Genomic DNA, 14,822 nt, shown 5'->3' with positions numbered 1-14,822 from the left:
AACGGGAGAGTGAGAAAGACCAAGAGTGTGAGGCAACGAGAGTGTGTAAAAGTGTGAGTGCTATATCTAGTGTGTATGTTGGCTACTCACTCCACGAGACTGTTTTGTGGTTCGGCTCCTGCTGGCTGTCAGTTTTTACACTTGGGAATGTTGTTTCTGTAGTTCTAGTTCTCGCCTCGTCTCTAAGCGTGTTAATATCTCACAGCTCCTGCCAGGACCGAGTCAGCCATGGTGCTAGTCTGATGGCTACAGACATTGCCTCTCTAACCTAACCATGGAACATGTGTTGTGTGGACTGGTGGTGGTGGTGGGGGGGGTAAATGGATGGTTAAGAACAGACATGGCCCAAACGACTGTGAGGTTAGCAGTATATTTCCTTTCTTAAGCCAGGCAAAACCTCAGCAATGTGTGTTTCTCTTATTCTACAAACGTGCTAAATGGTAGCAGTTGAACTTCAGGCAGAATGGACATATGACTCCATGAGAGTTTAGACTCTGTTTCATATTTATTTATTATAATTCTTCTGAAAAATGGCACACGGAGCAGGTACACATTCAACCTCAGGATACACGTACACACACACACACACACACACACGCACAGCTGATCATACAGACATTGTGCTTGAAATCCATGACACACGCAGTCAGATTAGTCTGCTTTGGGACATTTATGACACTTAGGGCTGAGTTGTGTGTACAGAACCAGTTCTAAAACAGGAGGGGTTCCAGAGTCCAAAAGGCCCCTTTAAGACCAGACACCCAATGTGACTGGCAGTTGTGACTTTGTAGGTATTTTTCTATCCCTGCTGAGATGAAAAGAATGGACTCAAAATGTTGGAAATACCCTGAAACCTTCCAACAAAACTCCAGTCTACCTTCAGTTTGCACAGAGGGACATACACACACACTTCTTTCACAGGAGGGAGGCTTAGTGAAGGGGAACAGTTTGACTGCATTATTAACTCTGCAGTCTTCAGAAGGCTGCCGATCACAGCTACACAGGGAGAAAGCACGGCACTCCTGTTCAGTCTCACACCTCCTTTCACCTTTCGGGCACATTTATTTCCAAATCCTTGTGTGAGTGTTTGTGTATTTTCGTGTGTGTGTATTTCTGCTCTGGGCAGCGGTGTGTGTGTGTGTGTGTGTATTTCTGCTCAGGGCAGGGGTGTGTGTGTGTGTGTGTGTATTTTTGCTCAGGGCAGGGGTGTGTGTGTGTGCATTTCTGCTCAGGGCAGCAGTGTGTGTGTGTGTATTTCTGCTCAGGGCAGCAGTGTGTGTGTGTGTATTTCTGCTCAGGGCAGCGGTGTGTGTGTGTGTATTTCTGCTCAGGGCAGCAGTGTGTGTGTGTGTATTTCTACTCAGGGCAGGGGTGTGTGTGTGTATATTTCTGCTCAGGGCAGCGGTGTGTGTGTGTGTGTGGGGGGGGGGGGGGGGGGCGTCACAGTCTGTGTCCTGTGTTCACTTCATTGGACTTTAACCGGTCTGCAGGGAGAGAGGGACTGCTTTTCACATCCCACCACCTGCATTTCCCATTACACAGCACACATACACTCACAGTACCTCTGTTAACATAGAGCCATTCAGCACCACATATTGCTCACACAGCACATACTGTACATATAAAGAGTTTCATTCCAAAACGTTAACCATTTTCAGAAATGTTAGTAAATTAGCTTTTATTGTTCAAAGAAATGATGAACGAGAGTGCTGTGTTTTTCACTATCTAACCATGGCATGGGCTTGTTCAATGACACATGTATTTGTTTGACATCTATTACTTAATGGTTTCATTTCAGAGAGACAGACAATTGTTTTTTTTGTTGCAAAATGCTATATATCCACCTCACTCTGAGAGAAATAAGTAGTTCGTTTTTACACAGTCACATATTACAAAAAAACTAGAAATTATACACTTGTGACATCAATATAAAAAAAATACTAAATAAATCAATACGATAATATCTGTATGTAAAACTTTTACATTTTAGTCATTTAGCTGATGCTCTTATCCAGAGCGACTTACATTTAGTGCATCCATCTTAAGATAGCTAGCTGAGACAACCACATCACAGTCAAATTAACAGTACACCATCATTCCATTCCAGCTAAACAATAGATACATAGCATTTGAAGAAAAAAAAACACATTTTCATTTGCATCTAAAATCTATTATAAAAAATCTGACAACAGTAATATTTTACACACACATGAAGGTACCCATAAGCAATCATTTCTGATTTTTTTTTAAAACATGAACAATTGGTTGGTATAGCGTTTTGGAAATAAACTCTTCATATATTCACAATACACAACCTGTACTGTACATACCCACATTCCCTCATTTACACATACAACAGATACTACATGGACAAACTTCAAGATGTTAAACACACGAATGTACAGGGCCTTGCAAAAGTATTCATCCGCCTTGGTGTTTTTCCTATTTTGTTGCATTACAACCTGTAATTTAAATGTATTTTTATTTGGATTTCATGTAATGAACATACACAAAATAGTCCAAATTGGTCAAGTGAAATGAAAAATATAACTTCTTTAAAAAAATTATAAAAAATAAAAAACGAGAAAGTGGTGTGAAGCCCCTAAATAAGATCTGGTGCAAACAATTACCTTCAGAAGTCACAGAATTAGTTCCAAGTCCACCTGTGTGCAATCTAACTGTCACATGATCTGTTCCATGATCTCAATATATATATATATATATATATATATATATATATATATATATATATATACACCTATATATATATATATGCCCCAGAGTCTGCAACACCACTAAGCAAGGGGCACCACCAAGCAAGCGGTACCATGAAGACCAAGGAGCTCTCCAAACAGGTCAGGGACAAAGTTGTGGAGAAGTACAGATCAGGGTTGGGTTATACAAAAATATCTGAAACTTTGAACAACAACAACCACAACAACCACCCGAGCCACTACCTGTTCACCCCGCTATCATCCAGAAGGCGAGGTCAGTACAGGTGCATCAAAGCTGGGACCGAGAGACTGAAAAACAGCTTCTATCTCAAGGCCATCAGACAGTTAAACAGCCACCACTAACATTGAGTGGCTGCTGCCAACACACTGCCAACACACTGACTCAACTCCAGCCACTTTAATAATGGGAATTGATGGAAATTGATGTAAAATATATCACTAGCCACTTTAAACAATGCTACTTAATATAATGTTTACATACCCTACATTTCTCATCTCATATGTATATACTGTACTCAATCATCTACTGCAACTTTATGGAATACAGGTATCACTACTCACTTTAAACTATGCCACTTTGTTTACATACCCTACATTACTCATCTCATATGTATATACTGTACTCGATACAATCTACTGCATCCTATGCTGTTCTGTACCATCACTCATTCATATATCTTTATGTACATATTCTTTATCCCTTTACACTTGTGTGTATAAGGTAGTTGTTGTGAAATTGTTAGGTTGGATTACTCGTTGGTTATTACTGCATTGTCAGAACTAAAAGCACAAGCATTTCGCTACACTCGCTTTAACATCTGCTAACCATGTGTATGTGACAAATACATTTGATTTGATTTGACATCCCACAGAGCACCATTAAATCCATTATTAAAAAATGGAAAGAATATAGCACCACAACAAACCTGCCAAGAGAGGGCCGCCCACCAAAACTCACCGACCAGGCAAGGAGGGCATTAATCAGAGAGGCAACAAAGAGACCAAAGATAACCCTGAAGGAGCTGCAAAGCGCCACAGTGGAGATTGGAGTATCTGTCCATAGGACCACTTTAAGCCGTACATTCCACAGAGCTGTGCTTTACAGAAGAGTGTCCAGAAAAAAAGCCATTGCTTAAAGAAAAAATAAGCAAACACATTTGGTGTTCGCCAAAAGGCATGTGGGAGACTCCCCAAACATATGGAAGAAGGTATTCTGGTCAGATGAGACTATAATTGAGCTTTCAGGCCGTCAAGGAAAACGCTATGTCTGGTGCAAACCCAACACTTCTCATCACCCCGAGAACCACATCCCCACAGTGAAGCATGGTGGTGGAAGCGTCATGCTGTGGGGGATGTTTTTCATCGGCAGGGACTGGGAAACTGGTCAGAATTGAAGGAATGATGGATGGCGCTAAATACAGGAAAATTCTTGATGGAAACCTGTTTCAGTTTTCCAGAGATTTGAGACTGGGACGGAGGTTCACCTTCCAGCAGGACAATGACCCTGAGCATACTGCTAAAGCAACACTCGAGTGGTTTAAGGGGAAACATTTAAATGTCTTGGAATGGCCTAGTCAAAGCCCAGACCTCAATCCAATTGAGAATCTGTGGTATGACTTAAAGATTGCTGTCCACCAGCGGAACCCATCCAACTTGAAGGAGCTGGAGAAGTTTGCCTTGAAGAGTTGGCAAAAGTCCCAGTGGCTAGATGTGCCAAGCTTATAGAGACATACCCCAAGAGACTTGCAGCTGTAATTGCTGCAAAAGGTGGCTCTATAAAGTATTGACTTTTGGGGGAGGGGGGGGTGAATAGTTATGCACGCTCAAGTTTTCATTTTTTTTGTCTTATTTCTTGTTTGTTTCACAATAACAATTATTTTGCATCTTCAAGGCGGTAGGCATGTTGTGTAAATCAAATGATACAAACCCCCCCAAATCCATTTTAATTCCAGATTGCAACAAAATAGGAAAAATGTCAAAGGGTTGAATACTTTCGCAAGCCACTGTATGATGAGAGTCGTTGGCCATGGTGAGTAGCTTGACCCCTCTATGTGATTGTGTTTTCTTGAATGAGGACATCCAGAAAGATGTACCCCTTTCTTGTCCTCACATACTCCATCTTGGGGTGAGGTTGACTCAGTCAGAATGATTACCCTGAGACAACGTAATATCACACACATCCCACTAGGCACAGAAGTCAATTCAACATCTATTCCACGTTGGTTCAACGTCATTTCATTGAAATAATGTGGAAACATTGTTGATTCAACCGGTGTGTGCCCAGTGGGATGTAGGACAGACACGCACGCAACACACTGTGGCTGGTTAGGCACAGATCCCAGCTTGGGTTTTACGAGTCCTCTGTGTGAGCCAGAGTCCATATCATTCTCTCTCCAAGCTGGCGAGCTCCCAATGTCCCCATAAGGTTTCTCACGCAACCTCTGTAAGGTTTTCTGGCAGAGTTCCACAAAGTCCTCACACGGTCTGAGATACACAGTCACCAAAATGGCCCCTTCCTCAAACTGTTACTGGAGGGTACTTCTGCTCACTGGTGACACTGGCCACACTGGTGGGTGGGGGGTAGGGGGACTGCAACTGTCTGTAGCCCCCCTGGGTGGGGTCCAGGTAGACCCCCTGGGGCGGGGACATGTGGTGGGTGGCGTAGCCGATGTACTGGGGGTGGATGAACTGTCCCTGGTGGGGCATGATCTGGGTGGCCTGCTGGCAGTTGAGCACGGAGAAGTTGGTGGGCATGTTGACGAAGACACTGGCATCTGTAGGCAGACAGCAAGAGGCCTGGGTGCGCATCATGGGCTGGGGGGCCGGGCGAGGCACCTGGGCAGGAGGGGCAGAGGAACTGGATGACGTGGCTGTGCTTGATTGGCGGGAGGAGGAACCGCGAGACGTGCCCACGCTGGCCATCATGGGAATGGTCTCAAGGAGACGGCCGCCACCAGAACCGCTTCCTCCCCCACCCCCTGAAGACAGTTCCTGTTTGGGGCGGAGACAGCGGCAGCAGCACACGGCAACAACGGAACCCACCAGGACGAAGGCCACAAATACAGAGCCCACGATCAGGAAGGGAACGTAGATGGGTACTGAAGAGAGAAAGAGAGAGAGAGAGAGAGAGAAAGGTATTGTCAGTGATCTGACGATAACACATGGATTTTCAACAAAAAATGGGTCTGTTCTCTTTCTCTCATTATCAAATATACAGTATGACAGGAATGACAGTACGATAGGAATCAAGCAGCAGGCTCATTCTCTCTATAACAAGTAGAGCAGAGCGAGGACAGAACTTCCTCAGACCATAACCACTTACGCCCTCAGAGAAAACAAACTGAACACAGTACAACAGCAACATGATGAAGTGATTTATTTTCTGCCATCAAGACATTTGACATGATTTTGGAAAATACACTCGTTGCTTGAATGAGTAAAGTTGAAAGACTACGATTCAACCACCATGAGGAAACCAGGTTGTCTAGAGTTTAAACCAAGAACTTTTACAATCACATGTTTCAACCTCGCCCACAAACCCAAATCTCCCACGTGAGTGAAGGAGAGGTAGAGTGAGACAATGAGACAAAAGAGAAAAGATGGAGAGACAAAAGGAGAGGAAGAAAGGGATAGACAGAGGTGGACTAGTGGCGTGTCCCCAGGGGGCCCCAGGCCCTCATTAATACTTATCAACTTTGTTTTCATCTGTTATAATTCTGCACGCCCAGCTGTGACCCCCCCACCCCCCTCCCCCGCCGACCCTGCACCCCTCTCTCTCTCTGTGTGTGTGTGTTTGATCTGTATTTATGTCTGTGTGAGGGAGATTCTGTCTCATACCAAAGTTATGCAGACAGAATTTGTTATGTGGGTACTTTTGCCCTTTTCCCATATATAAATCCACATAACGCCAGGCCCTTCAAGACAACATAGTCACTTAAACTGTATAGAGGCAGCATTAAGACATATTGAGAGTGGCATTAACGGTGGCTGGTTTGGAGTAGTGAAGCAGGCCACATTACAGGCCTAATTCCATCCATATTTTCAGTATTATAAAGGCCAACCTTGCAGTGGGGCTCTAATGTACACTACAGCTATCTTTCTGTAATTGTGTTTAATATAACCCCTGTGAATCTGGACATGAAACAGGCTTACTGTGTGTTAGATCTGCATGATTCTGTGATAATCAGCATATAATTTACCCCTCAAAGTACCATAACAGAGTACATAGCTGTTATTCTACCATGTGTCTACTGTAAATCAGCTCCAGGAAGTACAGTTATCACATTATGAGCTTTAGACCATCTGCATGTTGTAGTGACTGAAGATGACTTGCTAATCAAGCAGTAGGCTAACTCTCTTACAGAGCGAGGTAGATAATGGCAGTGTAGCCTACTACTGTGTAAACAAGGTGGTTCATACTAAATGTTTATGTTTTTTGGGGAGGTAACTTTTGACCCAACAGTGAGCACTCATGGGGAATGTTGGCAGCAATGACCGAAAGGTGTTACACACACATCCTTTTGAAGCACAAAGAGGAACTGTCTGTCTGTCTGTCTGTCTGTCTGTCTGTCTGTCTGTCTGTCTGTCTGTCTGTCTGTCTGTCTGTCTGTCTGTCTGTCTGTCTGTCTGTCTGTCTGTCTGTCTGTCTGTCTGTCTGTCTGTCTGTCTGTCTGTCTGTCTGTCTGTCTGTCTGTCTGTCTGTCTGTCTGTCTGTCTGTCTGTCTGTCTGTCTGTCTGTCTGTCTGTCTGTCTGTCTGTCTGTCTGTCTGTCTGTCTGTCTGTCTGTCTGTCTGTCTGTCTGTCTGTCTGTCTTTTTCTCTTTCTCTTTTACTGTAATTCTGGGACAACAGACCAACTGGAAAGTGACTTCCCTGACATTTTCAACCTCTCCCTGACCGAGTCTGCAATGTTTCAAGCAGACCAGTCAGGGCCCTCTACGAGGCTCACAAAATAATTTTACACCCAAGCCACCCCCTGTACCCGGACTTTGAACTACTCCCCTCTGAGCGCAGGTATAGGGCACCCCTCGGCAGGAAAAACTGAACTAAACAATCATTTGTGCCAGGTGTGATATCCCTCCAAAATGCTTGGGGATAATGTTCCCATCGACCCAGTAAGGCCAGCAGGCTAGACTATTTTTAATGGTACGTACAGTTGAAGTCAGAAGTTTACATACACTTAGGTTGGAGTCATTAAAACTTGTGTCTCAACCACTCCACAAATTTCTTGTTAACAAACTATAGTTTTGGCAAGTCGATTAGGGCACCTACTTTGTGCATGACCGAAGTAATTTTTCCAACAATTGTTTCCAGACAGATTATTTCACTTATAATTCACTGTATCACAATTCCAGTGGGTCAGAAGTTTACATACACTAAGTTGACTTTAAACAGCTTGGAAAATTCCAGAAAATTATGTAATGGCTTTAGAAGCTTCTGATAGGCTAATTGACATCATTTGAGTCAATTGGAGGTGTACCTGTGGATGTATTTCAAGGCCTACCTTCAAACTCAGTACCTCTTTGCTTGACATCATAGGAAAATCAAAAGAAATCAGCCAAGAACTGTAGACCTCCACAAGTCTGGTTCATCCTTGGCAGCAATTTCCAAACGCCTGAAGGTACCACGTTTATCTGTACAAACAATAGTACGCAAGTATAAACACCAAGGGACCACGCAGCCGTCATACCGCTCAGGAAGGAGACTCGTTCTGTCTCCTAGAGATTAACATACTTTGTGCAAAAAGTACAAATCAATCCCAGAACAACAGCAAAGGACCTTTTTATTGTATTTTTAATGACCTTTATTTAACTAGGCAAGTCAGTTATTAACAAATTCTTATTTTCAATGACGACCCAGGAACATTGTTCAGGGGCCTGCTTTGTTCAGGGGCAGAACGACAGATTTTTAACCTTGTCAGCTCTGGGATTCGATCTTGCTTCCTTTCGGTTACTAGTCCAACGCTCTAAACACTAGGCCACTAGGCTACCTGCCGCCCATTGTGAAGATGCTGGAGGAAGCAGGTACAAAAGTATCTATATCCACAGTAAAACAAATCCTATATCGACAGAACCTGAAAGGTTCTCAGCAAGGAAGAAGCCACTGCTCCAAAACCGCCATAAAAAAGCCAGACTACTGTTTGCAACTGCACATGGGGACAGAGATCGTACTTTTTGGAGAAATGTTCTCTGGTCTGATGAAACAAAAATAGAACTGTTTGGCCATAATGTCGGAGGCCGAGCAATTGCCGTACCAGGCAGTGATGCAACCAGTGATGCTCTCGATGTTGCAGCTGTAGAACCTTTTGAGGATCTCAGGACCCATGCCAAATCTTTTTATTTTCCTGAGGGGGAATAGGCTTTGTCGTGCCCTCTTCACGACTGTCTTGGTGTGTTTGGACCATTCTAGTTTGTTGGTGATGTGAACACCAAGGAATTTGAAGCTCTGAACCTGCTCCACTACAGCCCCGTCGATGAGAATAGGGACGTGCTCGGTGCTCCTTTTCCTGTAGTCCACAATCATCACCTTAGTCTTGGTTACATTGAGGGATAGGTTGTAATTCTGGCACCACCCAGCCAGGTGTGTTTGAATCATTCTCTCTACTATTATTCTGACATTTCACATTCTGAAAATAAAGTGGTGATCCTAACTGTCCTAAGACAGGGAATTTTTACTAGGATTAAATGGCAGGAATTGTGAAAAACTGAGTTTAAATGTATTTGGCTGAGGTGTATGTAAACTTCCGACTTCAACTGTAACTGTTATGAAAGTTGTACTGTCCATTTGTTTTCTATTTTTGTATTTAAATGTATCTATGCATAGTCACTTTACCCCTACCTACATGTACTCACTGTTTATTATCTATGCATAGTCACTTTACCCCTACCTACATGTACTCACTGTTTATTATCTATGCATAGTCACTTTACCCCTACCTACATGTACTCACTGTTTATTATCTATGCATAGTCACTTTACCCCTACCTACATGTACTCACTGTTTATTATCTATGCATAGTCACTTTACCCCTACCTACATGTACTCACTGTTTATTATCTATGCATAGTCACTTTACCCCTACCTACATGTACTCACTGTTTATTATCTATGCATAGTCACTTTACCCCTACCTACATGTACTCACTGTTTATTATCTATGCATAGTCACTTTACCCCTACCTACATGTACTCACTGTTTATTATCTATGCATAGTCACTTTACCCCTACCTACATGTACTCGCTGTTTATTATCTATGCATAGTCACTTTACCCCTACCTACATGTACTCACTGTTTATTATCTATGCATAGTCACTTTACCCCTACCTACATGTACTCACTGTTTATTATCTATGCATAGTCACTTTACCCCTACCTACATGTACTCACTGTTTATTATCTATGCATAGTCACTTTACCCCTACCTACATGTACTCACTGTTTATTATCTATGCATAGTCACTTTACCCCTACCTACATGTACTCACTGTTTATTATCTATGCATAGTCACTTTACCCCTACCTACATGTACTCACTGTTTATTATCTATGCATAGTCACTTTACCCCTACCTACATGTACTCGCTGTTTATTATCTATGCATAGTCACTTTACCCCTACCTACATGTACTCACTGTTTATTATCTATGCATAGTCACTTTACCCCTACCTACATGTACTCGCTGTTTATTATCTATGCATAGTCACTTTACCCCTACCTACATGTACAAATGACCTCAACTAACCTGCATTACCTTGTTATTGTTATTTTATTGTTACTTTTTATTTTATTTTTTACTTTATTTTATTTAGTAAATATTTCCTTAACTATATTTCTTGAACTGCATTATTGGTTGAGGGCTTGTAAGTCTACAACTGTTGTATTCAGCACATGTGACAAATAAAATGTTATTTGATTTGAACAGCTGACTAGACTAGATTTAGTCTAGATAGAGTACAGAAGAGGTAGAAGCTGAGACACTACGACATCAATAATCTGAGACCATGACCTATTTCCTACTGAACAGCAACAGTGTCAGTTTAAATATCTCGCCGGCAAGATAATTCCAGGGGTCCTCTCCTTTCCTGAAATCCACACATGTTCCTTAATGTTGAATGTTACGCTCTGTTTGTTGTTCTTAATGCATATATAATATCCTCCTCAGGGTTATTCATTGACGTGGCTGTGTGTATCTTTGCTTCATGATTAATAGGTTGCCCTGTAGATGAACAATGTATAAAATGTACAAACGGTGCCTTGCACGACAAAATACTTCCTTTTTGGCTCTTGGGAGAAAAACCCTCCATACTTTTAGTTATTTTGGCCGCTGTCCACTGTATGAAAAATGTAAATAGCTCTTTCTGGAGTGATAAGGGATGATTGTTTCAACAAATGCCAAGAGAGAAGCATACTGTAGGTTACTCTACAAGAAAGGCATGCTCTGTTGATGCATATCTTTCAATATCTGGACTAAGTCTAGATAACTATTCATTTTTCTATGAAAAATTACCGTTGCAAGATTTTGGAGTCTTAGTAAATGTGCCTCTCATTTTGCATAATTAAATGATGTAATTTCTCTTTTCTTCCTATAAACTCTGATGTTATGAAAAAGATGGAAACATGTTGGAAACAAGAGATTAAGACCTAATACCAGTTCAGACCTTTAAATATTTCAGCAAATCTACTTTCAATACAAATTATGAAGAGTTATGACATCTGTTCTTCCAATCACACCCAATTATTAATACTAAATCACTACTAAACCTGAGATGAGGCTACAATGTGACATTATTAGGGGCTTCCGTTCCGTGGCAATGGGTTATATGGACACCCTAGTCATCCGCAACATAAAAAGGCCAGCCGCAGAAAATCATGTGAAGGTAACCAGACAAACAGACGTCACTTTAGCTCAGCTAACTTCAGGAACACTCAAGGGATCCCCACTCTCGAGGTGTTCTGGATGGAAATCAACACGCAAGCGCGGGGAAATGATCCATATCGCGATTTGTTTTTATGAACAGAGCTGTCAGCGCCGTTGCGAACCACTGCCCTAAAGATCCGGTCAAGTCCAAACATGATCCTCATGGGGACAGAGCTCCTGCTCTGCATTCCCTGCGGCGCGCGCTTTTGTTAGAGCTAGAACAAACACAGCTATTTATAACGCAACGCAGCACAATTTGCCATTTGTGAGTGAGTGGGCACTTTCTGGTGTCCACTGTCTCTGTAGCCGAAATACTCATGCAACCCTCACCTGCCACGTTGCATGCGCGAGCATTGAAACATACATTTAGTCATTTAGCAGATGCTCTTATCCTGAGCAATTTACAGGAGCAATTGGGGTTAAGTGCCTTGTTCAAGGGCACATCGACGTGCATGAACCAGCGTCTGCTGAGGCATGTGCTGGAGTCAAGTGCTTAAATAGATGGAGGCAGGTAGCCTAGTGGTTAGGGTGTATGGGTGGCAGGTAGCCTAGTGGTTAGAGCGTAGGGGCGGCAGGTAGCCTAGTGGTTAGAGTTTTCAAAGTCCTGTTTTACACAAGTGTGTTCTGGCTCTGGCCCAACCCATCGGTTCCTTGACCAATCAGACTGCCCCGAATGTTTTCACGTTTGGTGAAGCGTTGGGGGTACTCGGATCCAGACTCGTTACAGAGAAGAAACTAATATCCGTGGGCGTGGCGTAGCGTTTGGCCGGAGTAGGGAGTCTGGGTAGCCAGGCAAACTCCTCTGCAGCTGTCGCTGCCAACTGAAGCGATTGTTAAGATCCCAGATAGAGATAGTGTTTGGAAAAACTAGAACATACCGAAATGTTTGAAATAATGAAGAACCCCATACCTCCAACTTAAATTAGACCTGTGTCATTTGTTCTAGTCTTGGGCCAGTGTAGCCTAACATTTAAACTTAGGCAATTAGGCCCACACTTTCTGTCTCGCTCTCAACTACTTGGAAATGCAATATTGCTGGTGTATAACAATTAAGTTAAACAATTTCAACTAGACCAGTATGAAATCTAATTTATAAAATACATTATAATTTTGAGCAGACAATGAGAGCTGTGCAGCCTTAAGGCAGAGCTGCTATGGCCCCTAAAGCTGACCGTGCTGGGCCAGACAGAGAGACAGAGTTCTTACCTGCGCCCGTATCCTTGTTCTCCTTGCTGTTGGTGCCCGGTTCCTGGGCTTGCTTGTCGTTTTCACAAGTCCCCTGGTCCAGTCGTGCGTCAGTGCTGGAGCAGCAGTACCGGAGCTCGCATTTCCCGCAGCAGATGATGGCATCCTCACCATCAAACTTCTCCGGGCACTGGAAGCCCTCTCTCCAGGTGCCCTGGGTGTCATGCCAACCGTGACAGTATTCTCCACTCGCCTTAACGTCAATAATAACCAGGAGTAGAGTTACAACCACGGTGACAGACATTGGGAGACCTCGGCCACCCCACATCCCGACCCCTGTACCCGTGTGGGCGCGCTATAAGAGACAGGGGGTTTATTTATCTTTCTCTACGGCTCTAACCTGGTTAATGGAGTGATACGGTGGATGGATGAAATTAAAGAGATAGTGGCGACAAAGTGGAAACAAAACAAAACGTCTTTAAAACTGTCATTTGACAGTTGAATTCCGTGCATAGCCTAATTCAATAGATCCATACATGTGTCACCAAAGCGCTCCTTTTAAAAGTATCTATTCGAAGTGTATCACTAGATTCCAAGTAGTTTATTTACGATTGTTGGGGAAATAAACCATGATACCCAGAACATAAATACATTTCACACCAATATTATAAATAGCCTATTTTTTCATAGAGCTTATTTCACTCTCCATTCCACGGCTGTGAGCTCTTCGAGTCCCGGGAAACATCAATCCAGGCTGAACCGAATCCCTCTAGCACGGAAGCGAGGCTGTCCATGGTCTCCTGAAAATGCACTTCTCGGATGACTTTCCCCCAAATAGCAGCGAAACCAACACTGGTTTTACATGTAATCCATACGCGCCCTGCGAGTGTCCTCGCGAAATCTTCTTCTGTCCAGTTCACCAGCCCAGCAAGTTGTTTCTCCTCTTCTAATGCATGTCGATTAACTCCTCCAAACGTTTCTACAGTAGACTAACATATAGGAAACTAGACCATGAGACTAAATTCGAAAAGAGCACGTTATTCACGGTTTCTTGTGGATAGTCTACGTCAGAAAGATCTGTGCAAGAGATATCAATTTTGCACCCATTCATACAGTACTGCCTCCCAGTCCGAGTCCATCTAGGGCGAGAGTGCTTCGAACCAGCGTGTCCAGTTTCAATGAAAGGTGGGCAACAGTTAAACTTCCGCTTGCGCATTGGTCACTGACATGTTCCTAGACTTTTCAGTGCTCAGCCAGCCAGCCAGTTGTCAGTGTGAACAAGTGTCACTGCGCTCAGTTCTGAAGAGCCCCTCCGCTTTCCGAGGGTAGCCCCCGTGCGGTGTTGGGTGTGGTTACCCCCTTGGGACCCCTGCGCGCACAATGGAAGGCCCGATTGTTGAATGGAGTGGACGTATTGACTGCTGGCCGAGAGTAGCTCTCACTCATACATTATCACCTTAAACTGAATTGTGTGCATACAAACTATGGCCAAGACGCGCGCGCGCGCACACACACACACACACACACACACACACACACACACACACATAGTTGGATATTAATAGGCCCTATCAAGTGAATGCTAACTCATTACCTACCTACTTATTGCATGCTCAGTGTTCATGGTCTTGGGAATAAGTTGTATTCTACTAGAGCTAGAAAATTACAAAAGTAGTTATGGTATAGGCCTCATTATGCTATGTGTACAGTGACGGGAAAAGTACCCAATTAAAGATACCTTAATAGAAAATGACTCAAGCAAAAGTGAAAGTCACCCAGTAAAATACTACTTGAGTAAAAGCCTAAAAGTGTCTGGTTTTAAATATGCTTATGTATCAAAAGTAAATGTGTTTGCTAAAATATACATAAGTATCCAATTTAGAAGTATATGTAATTTCAAATGCCATATTTGAAGCAACCCAGATGGCAAGATTTGTGATGTTTTTCTAATTTATGGATAGCCTGGACCAAACTCCAACAC

General features: G+C 43.0%; 1 protein-coding gene across 1 annotated transcript; it reads right to left on the bottom strand.

Moving 5' to 3' along the window:
* Positions 1 to 4,621: 4,621 nt before the first annotated feature.
* Positions 4,622 to 14,137, bottom strand: LOC110489673 (protein shisa-2). Its single transcript, XM_021562427.2, has 2 exons — positions 12,863 to 14,137; positions 4,622 to 5,833 (listed from the first exon to the last, which is right to left on the bottom strand). The coding sequence occupies exons 1-2, from the start codon at positions 13,167 to 13,169 to the stop codon at positions 5,253 to 5,255; spliced, it is 888 nt and encodes a 295-aa protein (XP_021418102.2). The 5' UTR covers positions 13,170 to 14,137; the 3' UTR covers positions 4,622 to 5,252.
* Between the last annotated feature and the right edge of the window lie 685 nt (positions 14,138 to 14,822).

The sequence above is a fragment of the Oncorhynchus mykiss genome, chromosome 15 (genome assembly GCF_013265735.2).
Source record: "Oncorhynchus mykiss isolate Arlee chromosome 15, USDA_OmykA_1.1, whole genome shotgun sequence".
NCBI classification, from domain to species: Eukaryota; Metazoa; Chordata; class Actinopteri; order Salmoniformes; family Salmonidae; genus Oncorhynchus; species Oncorhynchus mykiss.
This window is presented reverse-complemented; position numbering and strand designations above follow the sequence as displayed.

Coding starts and splice junctions, on each gene's coding strand:
- LOC110489673 (XM_021562427.2), bottom strand. CDS start 13,169: ATGTGGGGTGGCCGAGGTCTCCCAATGTCTGTCACCGTGGTTGTAACT. Junction 5,834..12,862: donor GAACAAGGATACGGGCGCAG/GTAAGAACTCTG, acceptor TTCTCTCTTCAG/TACCCATCTACGTTCCCTTC.